The sequence below is a fragment of the Danio aesculapii genome, chromosome 4, assembly GCF_903798145.1.
Source record: "Danio aesculapii chromosome 4, fDanAes4.1, whole genome shotgun sequence".
Classification (NCBI taxonomy): Eukaryota; Metazoa; Chordata; class Actinopteri; order Cypriniformes; family Danionidae; genus Danio; species Danio aesculapii.
The window spans coordinates 23,654,211-23,681,807 of record NC_079438.1 but is presented as its reverse complement, the minus strand read 5'-3'; the positions used below and the strand labels follow the sequence as shown (position 1 = coordinate 23,681,807).

The following is a 27,597-nucleotide window of genomic DNA, read 5'->3' as shown; positions in this document are numbered from 1 at the left end:
AACTCCTTTCTGAAATGGGCCCCTGGTGTACTAATCAACTATTGTGGATTCTGGAACTGAACAATGATGTTCCAGATGCTGGACATCCACTGGCACAAGATCCTCATCTATTTAAGAGTAAATATCCCTTCTTTGTCATGTTCTGATCCGTTTAGGTTTCGCCGCTATTAGATTTAGCTGTAGAACGCGCTATGCAGAAGTAGAGAGACTGACTCAGAATCTACCGGAAACAGGTCAGCAGAGTTTGTGCATAGAGTCCATTTACTATAACTTCTATGTTAAGAGGCTTTGACACAATTTACATTGTAAAAGCACTAGATAAATAAGACTTAATGAAAACTAATGCTTTATTTATCTATTTCAGACTTAATTGAAGAGAATGAGGGGAGTAAAGTGGAGGAACATCATGTCAAAACTGAGGAAAAAAATCATTTACAGACTGATTGTATTTTGAAAAGGAGAGACAAGAATCGTTTCACTTGCACTCAGTGTGGAAAGAGTTTTGGAAGAAAAGACACTCTTAAAATTCACATGATGATCCACACTGGAGAGAAACCATTTACTTGCACTCAGTGTGGGAAGAGTTTCAGCCAATCATCATCTCTTAATCTACACATAAGGATCCACACTGGAGAGAAACCACTCACATGCACTCAGTGTGGGAAGAGTTTCATCCGCTCATCATCCCTTAATCAACACATGAGGATCCACACTGGAGAGAAACCATTCACATGCACTCATTGTGGGAAGAGTTTCAGCCAATCATCATCTCTTAATCTACACATAAGGATCCACACTGGAGAGAAACCATTCTCATGCACTCAGTGTGGGAAGAGTTTCATCCGCTCATCATCCCTTAATCAACACATGACGATCCACACTGGAGAGAAACCATTCACATGCACTCAGTGTGGGAAGAGTTTCAGCCAATCAACACACCTTGATGAACACAAGAAGATCCACACAGGAGAGAAACCATTCACATGCACTCAGTGTGGGAAGAGTTTCCACCGCTCATCAAACCTTAATCTACACATGAGGATCCACACAGGAGAGAAACCATTCACATGCACTCAGTGTGGGAAGAGTTTCAGCCAATCATCATCCCTTAATCTACACATGAGGATCCACACTGGAGAGAAACCATTCACTTGCACACATTGTGGGAAGAGTTTCAGCCGATCATCATCCCTTAATCTACACATGAGGATCCACACTGGAGAGAAACCATTCACTTGCACACATTGTGGGAAGAGTTTCAGCCGATCATCATCCCTTAATCTACACATGAAGATCCACACTGGCGAGAAACCATTCACTTGCACTTAAGCCGCAGTCACACGTCACACTGGACTTTTCTCCCCATAGACTTCCATTCATACGCACGCGAATACATCAGACCGGAAACCTAGTTTGTTCATCAAGTTTTGCAGATCACTGCCTTGCAAAGTTCAAGCTTGGTGAACTGTGACCTGGGAAATCGCATCACTTGAGTGTTTGAGACCAATCAAAGATCGAAACATGAAATCTCTGGATGGAAATGTAAAATATGGACCAATCGCTCATTTATTTAATGTCTAATCATCCTGTTTAATCCCGCCCCTTTTCGCAGCGCCATACAGCAGAATTTCGCATGCTCAAACTCTAGTTTCGTTGTGGGATGAGTTTCAGCAACTCCTCAGACCTTCATAAACTCATGAAGACCCACACTTGAGAGAAGCCATTCACATTCATTTAGTGCGGGAAGAGTTTCAACCGATCAGCAAACCTTAATGAACACATGAAGATCCACATTGGTGTGAAAGAGTATATGTGCTTGAGTGTGAGAAGACTTTTATTACAGCTCCAAAATTGAAACTGCATCAGACGATTCACACTGGAGAGACCGTACAAGTGTTCACACTGTGACAAGAGGTTTAATCATTTAACACATCTGAAAACAGGAGGATTCACACTGGAGAGAAACCGTACAGATCTGATCAGTGTCTACAGAGTTTCGCTCATTTGGCGCAGCTTAAGAAACACATGGACAAAAAGTTGCACACATTATATGAATGCAGCAAAACAATGAATGAATTGGCAGCGTCAGCTTGCACACCTGATGCTTGTTGCAATCAATTTGGCAATAAAAGCACAGCGAAAGCAAGATGAGGCATCCTTTTCGCTTCAGAGACTTCTACAGCCTTCTGAGAGAGTCAATGAGGGTTCCTCCTGCTGATATCCAGCGATTTCGAGCGAACGAGAATGGTCTCCTGGTCCAGAGTGTATACACGTGGTGGCAGACGGTTGAGCTGGGCTTCTCCCTTGCCTGGCGTTCTTTGGATCCGGTCCTCCAGAGCGGTGCGTACAATGTTGCAAGTTTTCTAAAAGAGCAACACAGTCGTGCAGCACGTACTTTTCAGGATGACGCTCCGACCGTGCGTTTCTGGATGCGGTGGTTTCCTGTCCCTGGATGATGGGCACGAGCACTGCGTTGCATGTCTGGGGGTCCAGCATGTTAATGCGGTGTTCGCGGGCAGTTCATGTCATCATTGCAATGCCATGTCTGTTGTGCAGTTAAGATCGCGGCTAACCTTTGCAAAAGTGCGAACCACCCCAGCTGTCTCCTGCACTGCAGCGGGCACTCTGGCAGGTCTGAGGTTTCCAGTGGGAGATTTTCTGTCGCCTTCGGGCCCGTGGACCTCTCACTCCTCCAAGCGCTGCATCCAAGCTTCGAGCAGAGGAAACGATCCGTCTAACCAGATGGTAGCCCTTACGCTCGATGACACCAGGGACTAGACGTCCACTGCTGCATTGGAGGGTGGGCTTTCATTGTCTGACGAGGATCCAGACCTGCTCGCCCCCTCCGGGCAGGTGAGCGCTGTCAAAAAGGATCCTGAAACAGACATCTTAGCAATGCTTTCTCGGGCTGCTTCGGCCTTGGGGTTGGAGATGGTTTATCCCCCAGCTCCGCGGCCGGACCGACTAGATGGGTGCTACGTAGAGAACAAGAGGGCCAAGCCTTCGAAGCCTTCTTCCCGGAGGTGCACAGTAGGCTCAGGCAGTCCTGGAGGGCACCTTTTTCTGCCCGTGCTGCGCGTCCCTCCGCCCCCACCAATCTTGACGGTGGAGCAGCCAGGGGGTATGAGGCGATTCCTCAGGTTGAGCGCATCATTGCGGTCAAACTTTGTCCGCGTGGTGCCTCTTCTTGGCGGCGTCCGCCTCGTCTCCCGTCTAAAGCCTGTAGGTTATCTGCCTCCCTCGGAGCTAGAGCTTACAAGGCTGCGGGCTAGGATGCTTCCGCCTTGCATGCTATGACCACCTACCAGCACTACCAAGCGCTGGCCAGTCTGCACGAGGGTGGGTCCGACCCAAGCTTGCTTATACGAGCTCCGCACCGCAACCGACTATGCTCTTCAAACCACTAAGTCCGCTGCGTGTGCGTTGGGGAGGACGATGTCCACATTAGTGGTCTAGAAGCGCCACCTCTGTCTAAACCTGGCTGATATGCGCAAAGTCAACAAAGTCCGCTTTCTTGACTCCCCCATACCCCAGACTGGCCTGTTCGGCGACACCGTCGGTGAATTCACCCAGAAATTCAAGGCGGTGAGAGAGCAGTCTGCAGCGAATCGGGCGCGTCGAGCACCTCGGAAGTAGGCATTCACCCTGCTTAGGGCGCCGTTAAGTCCGGTAAACGGACCGCGAAGCGTCCCTGAGACAGGTCATCCGGAGAAGAGGGAATTTGCTCTTTCCCGCTGGACGGCCGGGTCCCATTTCCAATGGCACTTTTCAGTGCTACGCAAACATCAATGAAAGAGCACTTTTCCACTTCCCCGGATGTGACAGCCAGAACTCTGCCAGTCTGGGACGCTATGCCTTCCAACTCTTTAGCGCCTTAGCGCCCCTTTGGCTCGCGGGCTTCTGCATACTCAATTATCTCGACGACTGGCTGATTTTAGCCCACTCTCTGGAGCAATTGATTATGCACAGAGACAAGGTGCTCTGGCACCTCTACCTGTTGGGGCTTCAGGTCAACCGAGAAAAGAGCAAACTCGCCCCCGTGCAGAGGATCCCTTTTCTCGGGCTGGAGCTGGACTCGGTCACCATGACAGCGCGCCTCTCCAGAGAGCGCGCTCAGCTAATGCTGAACTATCTGAGAGAGTTCGACAGCAAAATAGTGGTCCCACTGAAATTATTTCAGAGTCTCCTGGGGATATGGCATCCGCAGCGACTGTCACGCCGCTCTGATTACCCCATATGAGACTACTTCAGCACTGGCTTCACGATTGAGTCCCCAGACACGCATGGCACGCAGGCACACACCGAGTCACTGTTACTGCGCTGTGTCGCCCTAGCCCTTGGAACAACCCCTCGTTCCTACAGGCCGGAGTGCCTCCAGGACAGACATCCAGTCATGTTGTTCCAGCACGGGCTGGGGGGCTGTGTGTTGCGGGCATGCATGATCCCCACTAGGCGATCCCATTTGCTTATTCAGCCACGACGCAGTCCCCCACTCACAGGCGGACCTGTGTCTTCCCTCTCTGCTAATCATCTTATTATATGCGTACTCCCCCTTCTCAGGGCTAGTTCATATATTCTGCCATCATCTCTCCATTTGGGTAGCAAGCGGCCTCCGCAGCATCCCCCCCTTCGGGACTGCACGCTTTCCCAACGTACTGTCGTATTAAATTCCTAGAATTATCTAGACGCTTACGGCTCCTCAAAAATATATATCTAAATCCGTAAATCTTCCTTGAAGTGGGATAAGTAAGGTCCAGGGATCGCGTTGGAAGACCGCGCCTCTCTATGATGCAGGTGCGCTCACGCTATGCCTGGCTATCCTCTCATCGGAAGGGAAGGTAAGGTGCAGTTATTATGGCGTTTTCCAGACATTTCCCCATACGTGGCTTAAAAATCCACTATAGCATTGAAGTTCCCCATCCAAAGGGGAACGCTCTGGTTACTTAAGTAGCCTCGGGGAACGGAAACGGAAATGCATAGCCATAATGATTGTTCCTTAGCTGTAGATATCAGTCTCTTCGGCTTAAAAAGGATGCCTCATCTTGCTTTCGCTGTGGTTTTATGCTAAATTGATTGCAACAAGCATCAGGTGCGCAACCTGACACTGCCAATTCATTTGGCATTTCATTGGCCCGTTTACATGCTCTTTCAGATGATTGGCTTTCTGAATGAAATCCCCATGCGTGGATTAAAAATCCACTATAGCATTTCCGTTCCCCTCCTCGGGGAATGAGGGTTACTTTAGTAATCAGAGCATTTTCCAACACTCCTACACTGCAGTAGGTGGGGTTGTAAATGTGTTGCGCTCCTTGCATTTACCACAATACAATAATGGTGGCTGAGAGAACAGTTTTATAAACATCTGGCAAACAGCACCTATGCAGCTTAAAATCTCTTTGCAAGTGATTGTACAGGTGCGGATACATCTCTACTCCACTCTCCAGTGTATTCATGTAGCTAGTATTGTTTTGGATTATATTCTCTCTCTGACTCCCTGAATGAGAAACAAATCACTGGCATGACACCGCACGACAGAGAAGGTGGAGCTCCAGGATGGGTAGTTTGCAGTATACTAGGGCCTCAAGTTAAGAAAGCCCATTCAATTGTCCTGTGTTGCATCTTTTATTAGTAAAGTTTCTTTATTTTTGGGTTCAAGATTATTTCTACTTTACTACATTTACTTTTTTGAGTAAAATACAAACTTGATGAATACTTTATGATGTAGGCAGAGCGACAGGTATTAAGTTTTACAATATTAATACACTGTAATGATCCCAAGACATCAGATTGGAGTATGTGGTAAATACTGATTGGATGCCTGCATTACTTATCAATGGGTATATAAAAGTTGTTGTGCTAGCTACCCCAGGACACTGTGGCTACTCAGGAGTCCCGTCATCTCATTGACTCTAACCTTATGGTTTTGTTTTGCATTACTTATATCATGTAGTTAAAGTGTTGTTGTGATTATATCCTAAGTTCTTTGTCTTCATTATTATCCCTAGACATTTGTTGGTTGCTTTGATTGATTGTTCTATGAGTTACATTTATAATAAATAATTAGCATTCAGGCTATTTTGTTGGCTCATCTCTCTTTTATGGTGCGACTCAAACAAGCGGGTCAAGCGGGCCACTTGATGCGGGCGCGCGGGGTCTGCGCGCTCTTGTACTCTGTGTGTTTGTTCTGTCAGCATCGCGCTGTTTTATTCTCAGCGTCTCCATCTAGTCGGTTTCGGTTTTGGTTGGCGCTGAGATGAAACATGCGCGTTGCATTTGTGTGAGCGCACGGTAAGGTGTTTTCACCTATCGTGTGCTCGTGTCTTGCGTCTGTTGTCAAAGCACGTGGCTCTGTGTTTACATTGTGGTTGCATGCTTTTGTTGTGTGCTTCAGTGTTGTGTTTGTCTTGTCATACAAACACACGGTTAATGAGTTCTCTCATTGGCTGCGTGTTCTAATCTTGTTTTATGTGAGCACATGGCTTGTGTTGTCTCTTTGTGTCATGTGCTCTCCCATCTCTTGTCTAGTCCCACCCCTCCATTCATCTGTTCATCTGTTTGTGTGTTAATTTACTCCTGCTTATATTCTCCTCATGTCTGCTGTCCTGTGCTAGTTCATCATTGTATATCATTGTATGTTTCCTCATCGTATGTTACCTTGTCGTGTGTCTGTTCCAGTCCTGATCCCTGCCAGTTTGCCCAGTCTAGTTTGGTTTGTTTGTTAATTTGTTTTATTAGTGTTTTCCCTGGTTTGGTCAATCCCAATGGCACTGTCTTCCAATGAGCTGTTGCCATGGTGGGCGGGCTCATGCCCCATACCATTATGCTCAGGGTATGTCATTAACAGACTGCTTGGTAATTTCATGTAATAAAATATCTTGTTAGTTTGTTAATATCTTACATCAAATGTTACAAGGCAAATACTGTTTCTGGTACAAGTTTTTCATTTACACCAATGTATTGCAAATATCACTAGCTTTTGTTTAGTACCAGACATCATACATTTCAGACACATGCAGAAGGATTCATCTGCTATAAGGGTTAAAAACCATTGATTAACCTGGTTGCAAAAAAACACATGTAGTATTCAAAGCAAGCCACTGCCCAGAGGGACAAATTTAGTGATCTCCTTGGGTCTATGAATTTTTTTTTAAAGTAGCACACAATTCTTAAATTCACAAATCCAATATTTGTTAATTCATTGTCTTGTGAATTTATTAATCGGATTTTGTAAATGAATAGTGATGTGCATTGATTACTGTTATTTTTTTTATTTTATTATTTTATTTTATTATTTTTGAGACCGAGAATCTTACATTTGAGAATCTTACATTTACATTTAGAATATTTTATGATTTAGGCAGAGCAACAGGTATGAAGTTTTACAATATTAATACACTGTGATTATCCCAAGACTCCAGATTGTGGTAAATACTGATCGGATGCCTGCATTACTCATCAATGGGTATATAAAAGTTGTTGCGTTAGCTACCCCAGGACGCTGTGGCTACTCAGGAAACCTCATGTCAAGACCTGCCATCTCATTGACTCTTTAACCTTCTGGTTTTGTTTTGCATTACTTATATCATGTAGTTAAAGTGTTGTTGTGATTATATCCTAAGTTCTTTGTCTTTATTATCATCCATAGACATTTGTTGGTTGTTTTGATTGTTCTATGAGTTACATTTTATAATAAATATTTTGCATTCAGGCTATTTTGAAAGCTCATCTCTATTTTATGTTGCTACTCAAACGAGCGGTTCATAACACTTTGTAAAATGTTTCCGGTTGTATCCGAGATCTTGTCCTTTCAGTCATGACCATAGGTAAGAGTAGGAAACCTAGATTGTGCGGTAAATTGAGAACATTGCCTTTCGCCTCAGCTCCTTCCACACAACAGACAATCACATCAACTACATTTCTGCTGCCACTGCACGGATCCATCTTTAAATCTCACATTCCATTCCTCTTGAAAAAAAAACACAGATACTTGAACTCCATTTGGGGTAAGGACTCTCCTCCAAACTGGAGATGGCCACCTTTTTCCAGTCAAGCACCATGGTTTCTGACTTGGAGGTACTGTTTATTTCCCTGCCGTGTCACACTCAGCAGCAAACCGTCCCACTGCATGATGAAGGTCCATGTCCTATGAAGCCAAAAGGACGATATCTGCAAAAGACAGTCCTAGCCTGCACCTAAAATTCTATCAGTAAAAAATGATTATTTTTGAGATCAGCCTAAAAAAAAACACATTTACAAAATAAAATGAATAAACAGATGGATGGATAGACATTGTAGTAGAAGAAGGGGAAGTAGGATGACTTGTTCAACCTCGAACCAAGATGGAGCTCTCTAAGGAGGGATAGACCAGTGCGTGAGATGTCTCAGACTGAAGGCATAATAATGAAATAAATGCTCAGGAAGCCCCAATCCTTTTTTATCAACTGGCTGTTGCGATGTAATCCTATGCAACCTAGGGTGCTAATTGTTCAAGAGAAACTAATTGACTAAATTATCAAGCTGTTTTAAATATTGTGAAGAAACATTTACAGGGATATACTGAAGTAGAGAAGTAACTTTAGGAAGGCAGTTCATTTTGAGTATGATAGTTTGCTATATTGCGATTATTACCCGCTATTAAGAAAAAACATGACTGAATGTTTTGAATGAGAAGCTGTAATGTAGCTGTGGCGTGGCAATTTTGGCGTGGTGCCTAGCCATGGAAGAATGAATGTAGCAGAAACCATGTCATTGATTAACTTGGTTGCAACAAACACATGTAGTATTCAAAGAAAGCCACTGCCCCAGTGGACGAATTTAGTGATCTCCTTAAGCCTCTGGATTTGTTTTGAAGCACACAATTCTTAAATTCAAAAATTCAATGTTTGTTAATTCACAAATTGTCTTTTGAATTTATGAATCGGATTATGTAAATGATTAGTGCTGTGCATGAATTAATGTTATATAGTTTTTTTATTTTATTATTTTTGAGACTGAATATCTTACATTTGAGAATCTTACATTTACATTTAGTTGGAAATAGGAAGACATTCCTCCAGCATGGAACAATCAATGAAAAGTTTTTTGAAAGTGATTTATAGCCTGTGCTCACTCCTAGATTGGAGGCTATGTAGACCTTCAGGAGTAGGTGCAGGTAAGAGGGTGCAGTGCCAGTGGTTTGAAATTGATACGAGCCTTGAGCGGTAACTATAGCAGGTAGAGGTAAAGAGAGGAGTTACATGGGCTCTCATTGAAGACCATATGAGCTGCAGTGTTCTGGAGCATCTGTAGAGGATTAAGGGTGCTGGATGGGAGTCCAGCTTGAAGACCACTGTCGGAGTCTAGCCTTGAAATGATGAGTTTGCACTAAAAGTTGTGCAGCATGATCTGTTAAGAGGAGTCTGATTTTTCTGATGTTGAAAAGTCCAGATCTGCATGATGGAGCTGTGTTAGCAATGTTCTCTTTGAAGGAAAACTGATCATCCAGAATCACTCTAAGATTTAATACCGAGCTACATGGGGTAATGGTGGGTGATCCCAGCTGGACTGGAAATTGTGTTGGATGTGTGGAGTTGCTGGGAAGGTGATGTAATCAGATGAGTAAGCAGTTGGTGATGTTTTTTCCAAGCCGACATCCTTCAGGCAGTTTGATGCGAGTTAAAAAATTTGGAAATGTAGTTGACAACAGCCCTTTTAGTGTTTTGGCAATAAATAGAAGGAGAGAGACTGGTCTGTATTTTTCTTCCAATGAGGTGTTGAGTGATGGCTTTTTGAACAGTGAGGTTAACCAGACCTGTGTAACTCTGCTGATGCTACACCACCCAACCCCCTCCGAGCTGGGATCGAAGCAGCGACCTTCTGCATGGCAGTTGCTCTAACAAGGGGGCTAAAGATCATGGCGCCTAGCGCCTGTTGCCAGAGCACCTTAAAAGGTCAGAGGAGTGAGTTTTATCTGCACAGGACTTCACTAGCTGGCCTTCTTTCCATCTGCTTAAAAGTGGTTGGGAATGTGCCAGTGTGGAGTGCAGGAAGAGAGGGAATTTTTCTTCAGAGGGTGTTGTGTGATGGAGATTTAGGTTGGATTTAGTGCGAAATAGACTGCTAATTTCAGTGTTTTTTTGTGTAACGAAGTAGGCCAGCTGATAAGGAGTTGGCGGAGAGCAGGGCATAAAATGTCCTGAATAATTTGTGGATGTCTGAAGTGTTAATTTTGTTATGGTAGTATGGGTTTTGGTCAAATAGAGTTGGGAAACTAATGATTTCAGCTGGGTTTGCTAACTGCTAAGGTCAGTTTGATTTGTGCCATGTTCTCTCTGTTGCCCTGGGTGCTGTTCGAAGTTATCTCTGTCAAGGATCTGATCAAGGAGAAACAGAACAGACACAATTGCAGGTCCTTCACAGTTTATTCACACAATAGCAGAGGACAGTCTCAGGGAGTAAAAAAAATTTTCAATGAAAACTGTTCCGAAGAGGAAAAAACTAGTAGATGTAGAAAATTCTGAAAAAACTCCAGAGGATAAACTTCAACACAAACTCTCCGTAGAGGAAACTCTTAGAAAACTAAAGTTAATATATGAAAAGGCAAAAGTAGAACAAAATAAATGTTCCACAAAGATCTAAAAGCCAAGGAACAGAAACTTCTCTGTGGAGGAGACAGTCTTCTCATATGGGTGCAATTATAAAGACACCCAGCAGAGGGCCGCTGAGTGGCGTTTCCTGGGCCATGACACCTGCGAGGAAGAGTGAGTGCTTCGGGGCTGGAGGGAGCCGGAATATGGCTCGCTGAAGCGGAGAGGAGAGGCAGGCAAGCAGCAGGACTGAAACTAAACTGGTAGCAGAAAAAAAGCTAAATCAAGGATGCTGACCAGGAGTCGGACTAAACGGGATAAAAGGCAGACTGGACAGGACCGGGAGATCGTTGAACACGCACGAAAGTAAACAATAATCTGACACAGGACAATGATAAGGGAAGGAATAGAGAAATCAAGGAGAACAGGTGAGTGACATTAACTTGATAGAGTAAAAGAACGTAAATGGGAGAATGGATGTGGAAGTAGAAAGTAAACAGAAGGCATGTGGTGAGTGATCAAAAGAAAACAAAACGTGCAAGGGAAAGGCACATAGATAATACAAACACAACAACAACAAGTGGGCCAGAAGATCAAACCGAGGACATGACAGTACCCCCCCCCCCCCTACCGGCGCCACTAGGTGCTCCAGGAGGGGGCTCACCTCGTCGCCAACGGAAGTCCTCGATCAGCCTCCTGTCCAGAATATCCCGGGCCGGTATCTAACTCCTCTCCTCCGGGCCATAGCCCTCCTGGTCCACTAGGTATTAAAATCCAAAACCCCTGCATCTGACATCCAGTAACTTCCTAACAGTATAGACTGGAGAGCCATCCACTAGACGGGTGGAGGCGGGAAGGGGTCGGAATAGAGGGAACAAGAGGGGAGGAATAGACAGGTTTAACCCTAGAGACATGAAAAACTGGGTGTACCCGACCAGGCGTAGGAGAAAGCTTGAGCCGAACCGCCACAGGACTCAACACCTATGTGATCCGGTATGGGCCAATAAACGTGGGAGCCAACTTGCGGGAGGCAACACTGAGAGGCAGGTCCTTGGTGGAGAGCCATACCCTTTGACCACATACATAGTGTGAAGCTGGATTCCGATGACGATCAGCCGCTGCTTTGGTCTGTCTACTAGCCCGGGCCAAGGCCTCCTTAGCTCTTTTCCAGGTGTGCCGACACCGTTGGACAAAAGCCAAGGCAGACGAGACTGCAGCATCTGGTTTGAACTCCTGGGTAATGGATCATTTTGGATGAGTGCCCCCACTGGATAACCTGAGAGCACAGAGCAGTAGAAACAAATAACTTGCTTGCTGGAATTCCTCTAGGTTCTTGGGACTCTCGCAAGGCCTCTTGTACCCGTCTCAAAATCCCAGGAGAGAGGCCACCACCACGCCCTTGGACAGGATAATGTAATTCGAAACCTCCCTCTCCGGGGTCTCGAACAAGCGGGAGAGAAAATCAGGTGTGATGTTTTTGACCCTGGCCTGTACGAGAATTCAAAGATGAATCGGCTGAAGAAGAGCGACCAGCAAGCCTGTCTTGCACTCAGCCTCTTGGCTGAACTTATTTACTGCAAGTTCTTGTGGTCTGTCCAGACCAAAAAAGGCTAATCTGAACCCTCTAACCAGTGGCGCCACTCACCCAAAGCCAATCTGACTGCCAACAACTCCTGATTACCAATGTCATAGTTTCGCTTTCCGGGGGTCAGGCGGTGGGAGAAGAAAGCACAAGGATGCACCTTCCCATCCCGGGGAGACCGTTGTGACAAGACTGTGCCTACTCCGACCTCAGAAGCGTCCACTTCAACTATGAACTGTCGTTTAGGATCTGGAACAGATAAGACAGGAGCAGAGATAAAACGGGACTTTAATTTATCAAAGACCTCCTGAGCCTTTTCTCCCCACCTGAACAGTACCTTCGAAGAGATGAGTGCAGTTAAGGGTGCAGCAATCAGACCAAAATTCTGGATGAATCGCCGATAAAAGTTGGCGAATCCCAGGAACCGCTGCAATGCCTTTCAAGAGTCAGGAGTTGGCCAATCGGCAACAGCCCTTACCTTAGAGGAGTCAGCTTTGATCTCACCCGCCGAAATTACACACCCCAAGAACGACACTGACTTGGCATGGAAAATGCACTTTTCTGCCTTAACACACAGCTGGTTGTCTAGTAGTTGTGCAGCACCTGGCGAACATCCCAGGTGTGTACCTGTAGAGATGGAGAGAATATCAGGATATCATCAAGGTACACAAAGACAAATTGGTTTACCATGTCTCTCAGCATGTCATTGAACATCACGGTAGCAGGGGCGATACCGGAGAGTGGCGTTTCCTGGGCCACGACACCTGCAAGAAAGAGTGAGCACTTCGGGGCAGGAGGGAGCTGGAATATGGCTCGCTGAAGCGGAGAGAAGAGGCAGGCGAGCAGGAGGACTGAAACTAGACAGGAAGGGGCCTGGTAGCAGGACCGGGAGATCGTTGAACACGCACGAAAGCAAACAACAATCTGACACAGGACAATGATAAGGGAAGGAATAAATAGAGGGAGAAATCAAGGAGAACAGGTGAGTGACATTAACTTAATAGAGTAATAGAACGTAAACGGGAGGATGGGCGTGGAAGTAGAAAGTAAACAGAAGGCATGTGGCGGGTGATCAAAACAAAACGTTCTAGGGAAAGGCACATAGAAAATACAAACACAACAACAAGTGGCCCAGAAGATCAAACCGAGGACATGACAATGTCAGCACATGACTTAACCCTAACACTAACCATTCTCTCAGACCATCCGACAGCCAGGGTTTAGAGGGAGTAGCAGAAGTTTGTGGAGCAATTTAGTTGTTGAAATCAACAATTGAATTCCTGATATCAACAATTAAGTCTGAATGGTAGCCTACATTTAACTAGTGAAAATGCAATTGTTGATATCAAAAATTCAATAGTTGATATCAAATATGTAGTTTCGTCATCACTATGCACTGATGGATTCAGATTTCTGTCTTCCAATCCATCTCAGCAAGGACCAGTGTTTATCCTTTTTCTTATTATCCTTTTTCTTATTACTTCATTCACATGAGTATTTTAATCAGTATTTAATCTTTGAGATGATTTGGACTAATGAATAAAAGTAAACTAATTTCAGAATATATTTAGGAATTTAAGTGCTGCTGCCTCAGCAAGAAGGTCTCTGGTTCGAGTCTCGGCTGGGTCAGTTGGCATTTCTGTGTGGAGTTTGCATGTTCTCCCCGTGTTCGCGTGGGTTTCCTCCGGGTGCTCCGGTTTCCCCCACAAGTCCAAAGATATATGGAACAGGTGAGTTGGGTAAGCTAAATTGCCCATAGTGTATGTGTGTGGATATAAGTGTATGAGTGTGCCCCGGTGATGGGTTGCGGCTGGAAGGGCATCCGCTGCGTAAAACATATGCTGGATAAGTTGCCGGTTCATTCCGCTGTGGTGACCCCAGATTAATTAAGGGACTAATCTGAAAAGAAAGTAAATGAATGAATGAATTCAGGAATTTTCACTTGAAGTGTCTTTGTCCCTATCTTTGTCTGTCAAAACTATTTTCAGGAGCTCCCAAATCTGGTCAGAGGTCATGGAGACGTCGAGTGAAACTAAAGGGCTTGAAGGTTGATATTATTATTATGTGTTAATTCTGTTCAAATTGATTTTCCTTTTTATTCAAAATAGACTTGTGTGGTGAGAATATAGCAGCCTGAATGTAGATAACCAGTTTTGATAAAAACGGCTGAGAGTACACTCAGCCTTGGGTAAGAAACAAATTGTACCTTGAGTGTGTGTGTGTACAATTCAATTTTAGATCCTGTCACAGGTCTGAGGTCAGCTCTAAACAGCCTAGCAGATGTCTGACATTTGTATGCTTGAGATATTGAGATATCGTTCAGAATTGTACGCCTTTACTCACGTGGAAATGTTCTAAATCAATTTGTGTTTTAACCAATCAGGTGTTATGTATGACACAGTTAATGATGTTATATAAGAGTAAAATTGTTGGTTTGAGGTTGTAAGCAGAACGGTCTACGAACTCACTGCGAGTGTTGAAGCCGGCTTCTGCTGATGAAACTGCTAACTATCTTCAGCAATGTTTCTTTTAATTGAATCTCTGACTCCGGCTCTTCTTCATCTGACAGACTAATAAATTTCCCTACAGCACATAAATGAATTCATTACTACGCACACATCCAAAAAGCAATTCGTTAGATTTGAAATAGCAATTTTTACTAGTCAAAATGCATTTTTAACTTGCTAGAATTAAGTTACAGATATCAAGAAATGTTTATTACTAGTTGATATTTCACTTTTGATATTAGGAATGTTTTCCTCCAAATGATGACATCATTTTCAATATAAGAATTTGGGTTGGTACTAGTGGAAATGCAATTCCTGATATCAACAATCAGCATTTTTTAAATCAAAAATGTAACTGTTGATATTTAACAAAATCATATCCAGCCTTATATTTATTCTCAGGGTATGCAATTATGATATCAAAAATGTAATTCTTGACATTAACTGATTCTGAATTGTTGACAAGTTAATTTAAAATGACTAATTGTACTAGTAACAATCACATTTATTATATAAGAAATTACCAGTGTCACTAGTGACAAGCCTAATTTTAATATCAAAAATTAAAATCTTTACGATTTGATTTTTACATCTCTAATCGCCTGGGGTCCAAAAATGTAAAGGCCCATTCCCTGTCACATATAAGTAAGGTTGAACCCAGACCCACCCTTCCAGTTGAACTTGTGGTTGCGGGGGGTGGAGTCTGTGGTCTGGAAGTATCTTCGTACCATTGCTATGCCCTCCAAATGTCCTAGTAACTTGTTTTATGTGCCATAGTCAGTCTGGACCAAGGTTTTACAGTAGGGGTCCCTCTTCTGAGCTAGCCTGCCACCCAGGAGCAGATAGGACCCTTGAGTTAATCAAGCAATGGTTCTGGTGGCTCTCAATGGTGTGGTACACTGGTCAGTTTGTGTTGGCTTGTCACTTGTTTACCCCCTTCCAGTGGCAACTTAATAGTCCTCACTGTGGTGGGCAGATTCTTGAAGGCAGCTCACTTTATTCCCCTCCCCACATTACCTTCAATGGGGAAGACAGCAGCCATTGTCTTGAACCCCGTCTTCCGTATTCATGGCCTCCTAGTTCATATGGTTTTAGACAGGGGTCCCCAATTTGTGTCCAGGTTTTGGGCAGAATTCTGCCAACAGCTGGGGGCGACTGCTAGCCTTTCTCACGAGCACCCCCACAGACCAATGGCCAGGCCAAGCAAGCTAATCTGCGGCTGGAGAGGGTCTTGCGTTGCGTCGCATCCAGGGAACCATCATCTTAGAGTTCCACATTAACTATAGTCAAATATGCATATAACTCCCTTCCCATTTTTTCTTTGGGCTTGTCTCCCTTTCCGTGCTGCTTAGGCTACCAGCCCCCTCTGTAGACTGATTTTCACGCGGCCGCCATTTTAAAAGTGAAATCGAGGAAATCGTTGTTTTTCTGCATTTGAGTTCACTTTTTTTTTTTACTCGTGACACAAGTATTTTCTATTAAGTATTTCGTGTTTAAAGGTCTTTAGATTTTGGCATGATGTCTATCTTTTGAGGCTGTTTTGGTGTACTTTGTCAGACAGGTCCAATTTAGGTGATTTCTTGATTGCGAACGTGTGGTAGTAATCAGGTTGGTTGTGGCTAGAGAACTTGAAATCGGTGTGATAAATTAAAGTTATGTTTTAATGGGGAAAAAAATTTCACATAGGTAGTATTTTGTCTTCTTTTTAATAATAAAAACCTTCATTTAAAAACTACACAATGTGTTTAAGTGTGTTATCTTTGACTAATATTTACATTTGTTTGATGAGCTGAAACAGTGAAGTGTTACATTTCTGCATTGCATTTCTTACATGCAGATTACTAAACCAGAGAACATTTGTCATTTAAAGGTGCAGATTTAAGGCTTTTTGCAGATATTATGCAGATATGTCTCAGATATGTCTGATGTTTTAATCAACCAGTGTCCGCCATAGGAAATGAATGGGTATCCCGTCTATATTCATTCATCAAACAGAAAACATCCCCACACATACTACCCCAACTCACTCACTCACTTATTTCAGACTGAACAATCTCTTTTGCAGGTACACATCTCTTTTACGCGCTTATGTGCTGATCCTCCAGCCTGATCTCACAAGGAAACATAACTATTTTATGTGTTATCAGTTTAGTGGCTAATTCATATGAGTTCAGTCGTACAAAAGTGCATGATTTTAAAAAAGGAGGCGTGGCCCCCAACCTCACCCCTAAACCCAATCGTCATTGGGGATAAGCAAATTGTACAAAACTGTATGAATGAGATCATACAAAGTCATATGGATTAGTTACTAAACCAGTAAGTTATGAATTGCCATGAAAGTGTTGGATCCTCCAACGTGAATCAACTTCCTGATAAAACAGTGTATCATATCTTCAGACAGACCAGGTGTCTGTTATGTGAATCCATCCATGTGTGTCTTTCTTTCTTTTCTTATTTTTGTGTATTTATTTATTTTTCTCTCTCTGGAAAGAAGCACATAGAAGGAATCTAGATCCCTTTCTTTCTTTCTTTCTTTCTTTCTTTCTTTCCGCCTATCTCCGTTCAGCCAATCTCTGAGTCTAGCAGGAGCACTTTTAGCTTAGCTTAGCAACAATTATTTTATTATATTAGACCGTTATTATCTCACTCAAAAATGACCAAAGTATTACTACTAGTTCTGTGCTAGTTCTGTGTCCATGCTCAACATAAATACCCTCAGTCACTATTCCCTATATTAGTACACTTGAATGACTAAAAATTCGATCACTCAGAACACAGGAAAGGATGGCATTTTGTTTGTGCTTTGTTGGTAGATAAATCATTCAGATGGATTAAAGTTTCAGTTTCTTTGGTCAGACCCTGTGATAGTTATTTTAGCGAACTGTCAGTTAGTAATGAAACAAAGTATTTAAATTTCTGTCATCTGTTGTTCATTTTGTAATATATTTTCAGCGCCTATTTTTATTTTCATTGCAGTTATTGTATGTCTAATTCAGTAAATTCATGTTAAACACTACTTTGAGACATTGTTCACAGCTAACGAAAGTTGAATAAAAATTTGGTGGAGAAATTTTTTTTTTTTTGTGCTAATATAAAAGCATTTAAAACAGACCGGTCAATTTTGACCGGGAACACTAAAGTAAGGGGCAGGAAGTGAACACGACAGGAGGGTTAATGTGCATCAAAATTAAGGTTTGTGTAGCCAATGTTTTTAGTGCCTTTTCACTTCAGCTTTTGATAAGAGTTTTAATTATTTACTAAAAACTGAACTTTTTTTTTTATTTCAGACCTAATTAAAGACTATGAGGAGAGTAAAGAGGAGGAACAGCATGTCAAAATTGAGGACAAAACTCATTTAGAGACTGATGATATTTTAAAAGTGAGAGACAAGAGTCGTTTTATCTGCAGTCAGTGTGGAAAGAGTTTGGCAAGCAAAAGCAAACTTAAGATTCACATGATGAACCACACCGGAGAGAAACCATTCAAATGCCATCAGTGTGGGAAGAGTTTCAGCCAATCATCATACCTTATTGAACACATGAGAATCCACACTGGAGAGAGACCATTCACATTCACTCAGTGTGGGAAGAGTTTCAGCAAATCCTCATCGCTTAATAGACACATGAAGATCCACACCAGAGAAAAACCATTCACATGCACTCAGTGTGGGAAGAGTTTCAGCCAATCATCATCCCTTAATCTACACATGAGGATCCACACTGGAGAGAAACCATTCACATGCCCTCAGTGTGGGAAGAGTTTCATCCAATCATCATCCCTTAATCTACACATGAGGATCCACACTGGAGAGAAACCATTCACATGCCCTCAGTGTGGGAAGAGTTTCATCCACTCATCAAACCTCAATCAACACATGATGATCCATACTGGACAGAAACCATTCACATGCCCTCTGTGTGGGAAGAGTTTCAGCCAATCATCAAACCTTAATAAACACATGAGGATCCACACTGGAGAGAAACCCAAGACATGATCAGTGTGTACATAGTTTCACTCATTCGAGGCAGCTTAAGAAACACATGGGATGGTTTCCGGTATGGCATCAACACATGTAGCAGCATAGAAAGAGCGCTCCCATACACACTGGTATTAATCCTCCTTATGACATCATACATGATAACCTAAACCATATTTTAAAAAAAACATGGAGGGGGACAAAAACAAAAAGGCTAGGACAAAACAACCATTGAAACCTAAAAAAAAAAAGAGAAAGCAACAGATGAAAAATCCAAGGCGGACGGCATAGCTGATAGCCTGTCAGCTAGCATTGCAGCAATACATACGGACATCATAGCTTTCTGGATGAATATTAAATCCGATTTAACCGCCTTCCAAGATTCTCTCGCAAAAGATGTGAAAATGAAACTAAGTAACTTTTAACAAGAAGTCAATCAAAAACTGGATGGCCTTATCACGGACCTAAATGCAACGATAGAAAAGGTCAATGAAGGGGAGCAGTGAGTTGAAGAAATTGAGGAGAACGTCGCTGAGATGAAAGAAATGCTCGATCAAACCATCCAAATTCAAGAAAATTTAAAAGAGAAACTGTTAGATCTAGAAACACGCGCCCGTATAAATATTATTCAGATTTTTGGAATCCCCGAAGGAAGAGAAGGGAATAATATCCAAGACTTGGTGGAAGCGATTATCAAAACGGAGCTGTCACTCGACGAATTGGACCTTAAAATCCAACGGTGTCATCTGGCACTCAGACCAAAACCACCCGCTGATGCACACCCTAGATCAGTGGTGGTATTCTTCCAGGAATACAAAAAGAAGGACCTGGTCCTCCTCTGCTTTGCATGGAGGAAGAAATTAATACACTGGAACGAAAAAAAGGATTTTCTTTGACCAAGACTACCCACCTGAGATTCACCAGAAAAAACGGGCTTTTGCTCCGATAAGAAAAACTCTGAAAGAAAAGGAGATTAAGTTCCAAACATCAACGCCGGACAAACTTAGAATCTTTCTGGAAAACGGGCCGGTCATGTACAGTTTGATGATGGAGGCGTCAAGAGATCTGAAAGAAAAAGGACTGATAAACAGCGAAGAAGAAACTATTATAGGAATCTCTGGGAAAGAGAAACAAAGATCTTGGCAAAAGGTTGGAGTGACTTCGAAGAAAAGTAAGAAAAAACATCACGCGAAGATCTGGGAAAAACTGAATTTCAAAGGGACAACACTAGCTCCATTTGAAAGAAAGGTAAAACCTGACAGATCCTAACAAAGAACTCTGAGAGACTAGTAAAACTTCTTGACTTAATTCACCGATGATGGACGTTTAAATCGTTTGAAGGAAGAATGGTATTTAACCGTACTGACCAACGACACAAGATGAACGATTAGAGCACACCAAGACTCGAGTCATTGAGTAACATACTGGTGGGAAGACATAAAGGGATTCTAATTTATACACTTAACATCCCCTTCTATAATTAGTAGAACAGGGTTCCTGCGGGTCCTTAAAATGTCTTAAATTTAAATCGGGGAAATTAAGGTCTTAAATTGTCTTAAATTTACCGTAAAGTGGCTGTAGGTATTAAATTTTCAGCCGGTGTGCTTAATGACGATAGGGAAGCACAGTGGTCCACTGTAAAACATCTAATAGTTGATTAATTTAGTATGTGTGAAACTGAAGAGAAATGACAATCTCTTTGATTTATTAGCTTATTTAGATATTTCGGCGGTCGCTCATACGCTGCGTATTACGGTAGAGGGCAATTGAAGAAGATTTTTATGTACTAAACCTATATGAAGACACATTTAACTGGGTGAGTGGAGGGCCCTACGAATCTGCCATTATATATCTTTGAAAACAGGTGATAGGTTAAGGAAAAGGGGTCATAAAAGAGCATGAGAGAGGACTTGGGGATGCACTGAGAACCATCTGTGTCGGAAAGGCATGAAATGTATACAACACATGTTGAAACTGTCATGTATATTTGAAAAGACACATACTGTATGGGAGAGAAGAGTCCAGTTTAGATGTTGAAACATAGATACTAGTCATGATTACCAAATGTGAACTGTATGTGGAAAAACGGTGATGATTATATTAGATCTGTAAATTATAAGGGCCAACAAGAAGAGGGGTCTTTAAATAGGGGTCATAAAAGAGTAGGAGCTGGGAGAGGCCTGTTGAACCAGTAAACAGCTGTGAAAACACAAAGGTGGGAGGAAGCAAGGATAAAGGGCATAGCAAATTTGAGGGACATTGGATTTGTCCTGGAGTGAGACTAGAGATGGGTCTGCTCCAGGCTGTCTCTGCTTTTTTGGGAAATATTCCAATAAAGTATATTCTTCTGATATTCATAACCCCAGTCTGAGCTTGATTCATTAAGAGAAAAGACAGAAACCACAACAAATGGCGTCCCTGGAGGGCTGGAAAGGAGCAGGACTGGTGTTGCTGTACATGCTGGACTGGAGAGAAAACACAAATATGTGGCCACAATAAAAAAATGGTAAGCGATTTTATGCTTATTAGTTTGTGTTTTTTCTGCCAGGACCTGCTTGTAACGGTAAAGACACTTGAACTGTTTCTCCAGCTTTAAAGAACTAAAAGTAAAAGTAAACATAAAAAGATAAAAGAAATAAGGGGTTTTGAATAACATAAGAAAAAGAGTAATTTGCATGCAAATGATCTGTGTTTTCCTAAGAGGGCCTTGACGGATAGGATAAACATTAACTAGTAACTGTTACCCAGATTTGGGAAATTATTAATGATGTAGGATATGCACAGAGCATTTATAATTTTAAGAGAGAGTCTTTAATGTGCGGTGACAGTTAAGAGATTAAAGCAGATTAAGTTTAAGTAGAGAGATGCGCGCAAAGTCCTACGATACCACTCTGTTAAAGGTGAAGCAGAGGGCTGCATGGGTAGGCAAAAATCCTGTGGTTACCGCTCTAAGGTTAGAGGCTGCTCGGGCAGGTCACTCAAGAGGAGTGTAGTGTAGTGTATTAATTTAAATGTATGTGTTTGTGTATTTGCTGCTTCAGGTTGAGGCAAAATAGTCCATATTGGTGTGCAGAGAAGGCTCCCTTCCTCCTCCTTGACTGGAACGAGGATAGGGGGATGCAGCTCATGTTACACTGAGTGGAGGAGAGGAGTGAATGAGAAGAGAAAAATAATAAGAGTAGAAGTGTGAATGTGTTTAAAAGTATGTTTTCAATAAAGAGAAGGTTAAAATAACAATTATAGTAGATTATAATATAAAAGGAGGGCTGCAAATGTGTGGTGTGATTTAAAGAGCAATAAGAATAGTAATTGATGCAGATCAGGGAAGAGATTATGATATAAAGGAGGAGTCTCCTAAACCAAAACTGATGGAACATATCGCATTCGAAGGACACAGACTGAAAAGGCAGAAGAATATACTAGTTAAACATTTTTCTGAAAATGATCTTTGTGTTTTAAGTTGTGTTTATGTTAAAAAAAAGAACAATGAGTGCACTGAAGCAGAGTGGACTGAAATTCCTGACATAGCAACAGGTGGAAGACAGTCTGCCCCAGGATGGGGGTAAGAGAGAGATTTATGGTGTCCATGTGTGACCAGTAAAAGAGAATATCAAACTATTATATAAAATAAAAAGATAGACTTTAACATAATCATAATGGGTATAAGTTATTAAATGAAGAGACATATTACAAAGTGCTACAGCAAGATAGTTGAAATAGGGAAATACCAATAATAGAGTAAGATATAATTAATAGTGTTATATTATAGAAAATGGAACTAAAATAAATTCATTAAAAGCTATACTAATTAACAAATGAAGCCATAGTTTATAAATATATGGAGATAAAGAGAGTATGAAGGAAAATAATAGATTAATAAATAAATAGATTTACTAAGCAAGTATGAATAAATATTAGATAAGTTAGTTATTTGACAAAGATAAAAATGAGAAAGGAAAACTGAAGATTTAAGGATAACGTGTGTAAAATAAAATAAATTTAAAAATGTTAAAATGTATAAGTAAACCTAAGAGCTAAAAATGCAAATTAGGGAAAGGAAAAAAAGAATAGAATAGAAATAGAAAAAAATAAGTCCAAACACTGTTTAATAGAGAAAAAATGAGATGTTTAAAAATGTAGAAAATGTTTCAAATATAGGTATATTAACAGATAAGATAATAAAAACTAGAAAAATCAGTAACATTCTGAAGAAACTAAGGTTTGCTTTTAGAGGATTAGTTTATATTTAAGGGCAATAAAAAATGTTTTGTCATCTTTCTCAAAGTCAGCTACATGTTATCTGAGCCATCATCTATTTGGAGTAAAGCATAGTGATTCAGATGAAATTCATAGAAGCTGGGTAAATGTTAAAGAACATGATGGAGTGAGTTAAAAAGTTATTTTTTAAAAGTTTATGCAGTAAGGAGCTAAACTGATAATTAAGCATTGCATTTTAAAAATGAAAAATGGTTCTAGTAAGCAAACATGTGGGTTCAATTAATACTATGAACACTGAGCTATAGCAGTAATGATTTTGAACAGTTATACCAGATATTAGGCCACCATGTAGTACTGTTTAATTAAAACAGATATGGAAATGAGAAATAAAATATTCAAATATGTGGCAGAGAATATAAAATATAAAAAATGACAAATGGCAAAAGGAAGGAACATTTGATGCAGGCATAGGGAAAATAGAAACTGAGTATGGAAAATGTTAAGGAAATTAAAAAATCTTAGTAAAGAAACACTAGTATAGATAAGCAAAAATGCACAATCTGAAGCTAAAGAAATTAATTAGAATAACACTAAATAAATAGAAAATTATATCATATTTACATATGAAAATAATTACTGGAGGAAAAATAAGCTGATAACAAAGAAAAGATAATAGATGGAAGGAGTCTTCATTTGATGGAGAAAATATGGGAAAGAGGAAAAAGACTTTTATTAAGTCATGGGCTAAATTCCATATATTAATTAAGAGGATATAGGGATGGACTTTGGTGGACTGTAGTCTCGTACCTACCAGACATCTCTGAGTGCACTGGCAAATAGGAAAGGTGGTTGAGAAACACAATGGACAAACTGTTGGCTGTGGACATTTGTGATAGCAGTGAGGCAGGCACTGCACGCCCAGGATTTACTGAGGACTGAAAAGGCTACTGATGTTCAGAGACACTAAAAAGAGTCAAACAAGAGAATGATGAACTGATCAAAACAAGAAAAAGTGCACCACCAGAACTTTACATCAGCTAAATGAAAGAAAAGAAGCCAGAACTAAGAGAGTGGGGAGAAACACTGTGCCCTGATAAGGAAAAATGTGTTGAGTCTGGACACCACAGAAAAGACTCCAGAGCCAATCTATGAACCAGCTGTCTTCTCAGGGTGCGAGGAGGGAGAGTCTGGCAGTCCATCTTAAAGCAGTCGAACTATAGTCCAAATTGAGTATAATGTGACCACTCAGAAGGAAAATTAAGAGCAAAAGTGTACCAACCCATTCTTGTCTCAAATCAGACTCCTGCCAATATGATAGAGAAATATCGTGTAAATTGAAGAAAAGTGTTATATGAAAATATACGATGAAAATTTAAATGTGTAATGTTGAAATTATTAATTATGATGAATGTTAAATAATTTGGTTAATTTTCATAGGTTTAATCTTAGAGATCCTTGAACATAGAAGGATAAAGTACAATGCATGGTGGTGACTAAAAAAAAAAAAAAAAAGACAGCTTTTGATAGCTGAAGAAATAATTTGGATTAGAAATTTTGATGGAATTAAATATTTAAGTAAAAATTAAGGAAATATTTTAGCATAATCCTATTTTGAGTAATCTAAACCAAGATTTGAGAGAAAAATTATGTAAGAGATTAAGACAGAGAAAAGTGTTTTATACTTAAAGAAGAGATTAGAACAAAAAAAAAAATGAAATGAACAGGTTGGGTACAATATAGGTAAAAAAGTGACAATTCTAAATGTACTAAAAGAATAACTGAAAGAGAAAAGTGTTTAAGAAAACAGATTTTGTTTCACAAATAATCATATGTGAAGAAATTATTCAAAGCAAAAAGGATTAAGGACTAAAGATGAAAACCAGAACAGATAGAGAAGAACCTATAAAGAAATAGGTAGTTTTAACTTGTAACAATTACAACAAAACTGTATGCACAAGCAGCATGATGTGAGAGCGGGAAGGAATTAAGAGCTGATAACACAAATCAATATAAGATGCAAATTAAGAAATATCTCAGAAAGAAAATTATTTAGGGTAAATAATGATTATCAGTTAAGGACATAGAGGTAGAAAAAATTAGCCAGCATAGTGAGGATTAAAATGAAACCTGATGCAGGTTTGCCCAGAGAAACACTAGATGCTGAAACTGTTATAAAAACATGAATGGATTTTATTTGAATTTGATTTAAATTTAATTTTTGATTATGGCATTAGTCAAAACAGACAAAAGTAAATTTTGTGTAGTTTATGATTTAAGTGCAATCAGTGATAGAGGATTTTTCAGCAGAGATTCCCAACACACTGTACTGAAATATGTTATTCCTGATGACAAATATGTTAAAGTAATTGATTTCTGTTCAGGTAATTACTAGAGGAGGGCAGACAGTACATTGGCTGATAAGCAATATACATACATTAGAATGCCTAAAAAGTGGTTTAGGATTGATATTGTTATAACATATGTAGGATTTAGTTATCTGCAGATCCATTTAGCTCTGTCCTAAGTAAAAGACTTAAACAAAAAACACTATTGCTACAAATAATGAAACGATGACTTTTTAGAGATGACTGGTTTAGTGCCAATTAGATGGAGGATTATACAATAGGATTGAGTTGAGAAATTACAAAATAGAAAGGACTGAAAAAATTAGGCATGCCTTTAACAAGAAATGTAAGATGATAAATAAGAAATTGTATTTTCATTAAAGGAAATAATATAGTAGTTCTAATATAGTAGTTTTAGCATAGAGTCACAACCTCAATTAGATGACAGTACAAGTTAAACAACAAACTAGTCTTTATAAACAATATATGTAGCATCAGAGGGAAAAAAGAAAGGTAAGATTTTTGTAATACATACGAAGTACAGATTGTTGAGTCAACAGCATTTCTAAATATTGGCATTAAAAATGTATATGGTTTGTATCAAGGGTGAAGTGGTAAGGAAAATTAAGCAGCAAAGATAGTGGTCTCCTTATTTTATTATAGTGATTAGTGAATTGTTATACACATGTGACTTTTGTGCAGAGTAGAAGGTGAGTAAAGGAACAGCAATATACATAAGAGGGTTATTCAATAACTTGATTGTGGATGTTGTGTTGCATTATGATAAAACTTTTTTAGGGCAAGAGATACAAGCTTTTGCAAAACCACAGGTGTGGTAGATGAGTGAAGGTGATTCCAGAAGCAAAGTAGGGAAGAAGGAATAGTTATTACATTTAAGACACACGAAGTAAGTCCCATATTTGGAATCCCCACAGAAATAAGTTCAAATAATGTGTTCATTTATAAAGGAATTAAGAGTAATTAAGGTTAATTAAATTAAATAAATTAAAGATAATTAAGTAGATAAATAGGTGGATATGTGATTCAGTGAATAAATAGATAAATAAATTAGTTGATAATGAGTTAAACAAGTATTGGAAATCAAGAAAATTGAGCAATTATCATACACACCTGTAAGAAATGGCTGAAAGAGCTGAAGATGATCCATCAAGGCCAGAGCTTAACAAAATATGTGAAAATAAACTTAATTGGATTGATGTATTACCTCTTGCGTTGATGAGTGATTGCATGAAAACTGACAAAAACAGGCATCTAACGCTGCATGAAGTGCTATTGGGTCGACCCTTGCATGTAATCTTGCACATAACCTTGCATGTAATCTTGCATTTAACCTTGCATATAACCTAAACTCGTAGAATGTTTGGAGAACAATTCTAATGCATTGGAAAAAAGAAGTTTGGTCTTTTATGAAGAAACTAATTGCCATGTGCAAAGCGATATCTGTACAGGAAACCAGAGAGTAGCAGAAGCAGGAGATTATTCCAATGCTCGAGTATATGTTGTGGTTTCTAGCTTTTCTCTTAATGACTCAAGCTCAGACTGGGGTTATGAATATCAGAAGAATATACTTTATTGGAATATTTCCCAAAAAAGCAGAGACAGCCTGGAGCAGACCCATCTCTAGTCTCACTCCAGGACAAATCCAATGTCCCTCAAATTTGCTATCCCCTTTATCCTTGCTTCCTCCCACCTTTGTGTTTTCACAGCTGTTTACTGGTTCAACAGGCCTCTCCTAGCTCCTACTCTTTTACGACCCCTATTTAAAGACCCCTCTTCTTGTTGGCCCTTATAATTTACAGATCTAGTATAATCATCACCGTTTTTCCACATACAGTTCACATTTGGTAATCATGACTAGTATCTATGTTTCAAACATCTAAACTGGACTCTTCTCTCCCATACAGTATGTGTCTTTTTAAATATACATGACAGTTTCAACATGTGTTGTATACATTTCATGCCTTTCCGACACAGATGGTTCTCATTGCATCCTCAAGTCCTCTCTCATGCTCTTTTATGACCCCTTTGCCTTAACCTATCACCTGTTTTCAAAGATATATAATGGCATATTCGTAGGGCCCTCCACTCACACAATTAAATGTGTCTTCATATAGGTTTAGTAAATAAAAATCTTCTTCATTTCCCTCCTCTGTGGCTTATTAAAGCCACACCTTAATTGTCTTTACCCATAGTGCAACTTCATAATCCAGCCCTAAGTTCTACTACCTAATGACAAATATATGTCACTGTATTATTACAAATGACCAGATTATGGAATCGCACTTTGGAATAAAACCAAGCCAAACATCTGCATCCAGTCTTGACAAGAACACAGTAAAAGACTTCATTCTATTTTGCTGTTATATCAAAGGAGGTAGTGTTT

The 27,597-nt window shown here is 40.5% G+C and overlaps 1 protein-coding gene across 1 annotated transcript; it reads left to right on the top strand.

Annotated features, from left to right (window-relative positions):
• Nucleotides 1–690: 690 nt before the first annotated feature.
• LOC130223485 (gastrula zinc finger protein XlCGF8.2DB-like) lies at nucleotides 691–26,032 on the top strand (the record flags this gene model as incomplete). Its single annotated transcript, XM_056456331.1, has 4 exons — nucleotides 691–1,287; nucleotides 18,109–18,569; nucleotides 25,896–25,903; nucleotides 25,992–26,032. Coding segments are annotated over 4 exons (1,107 nt in total), but the record flags the coding sequence as incomplete, so codon positions are not given.
• Between the last annotated feature and the right edge of the window lie 1,565 nt (nucleotides 26,033–27,597).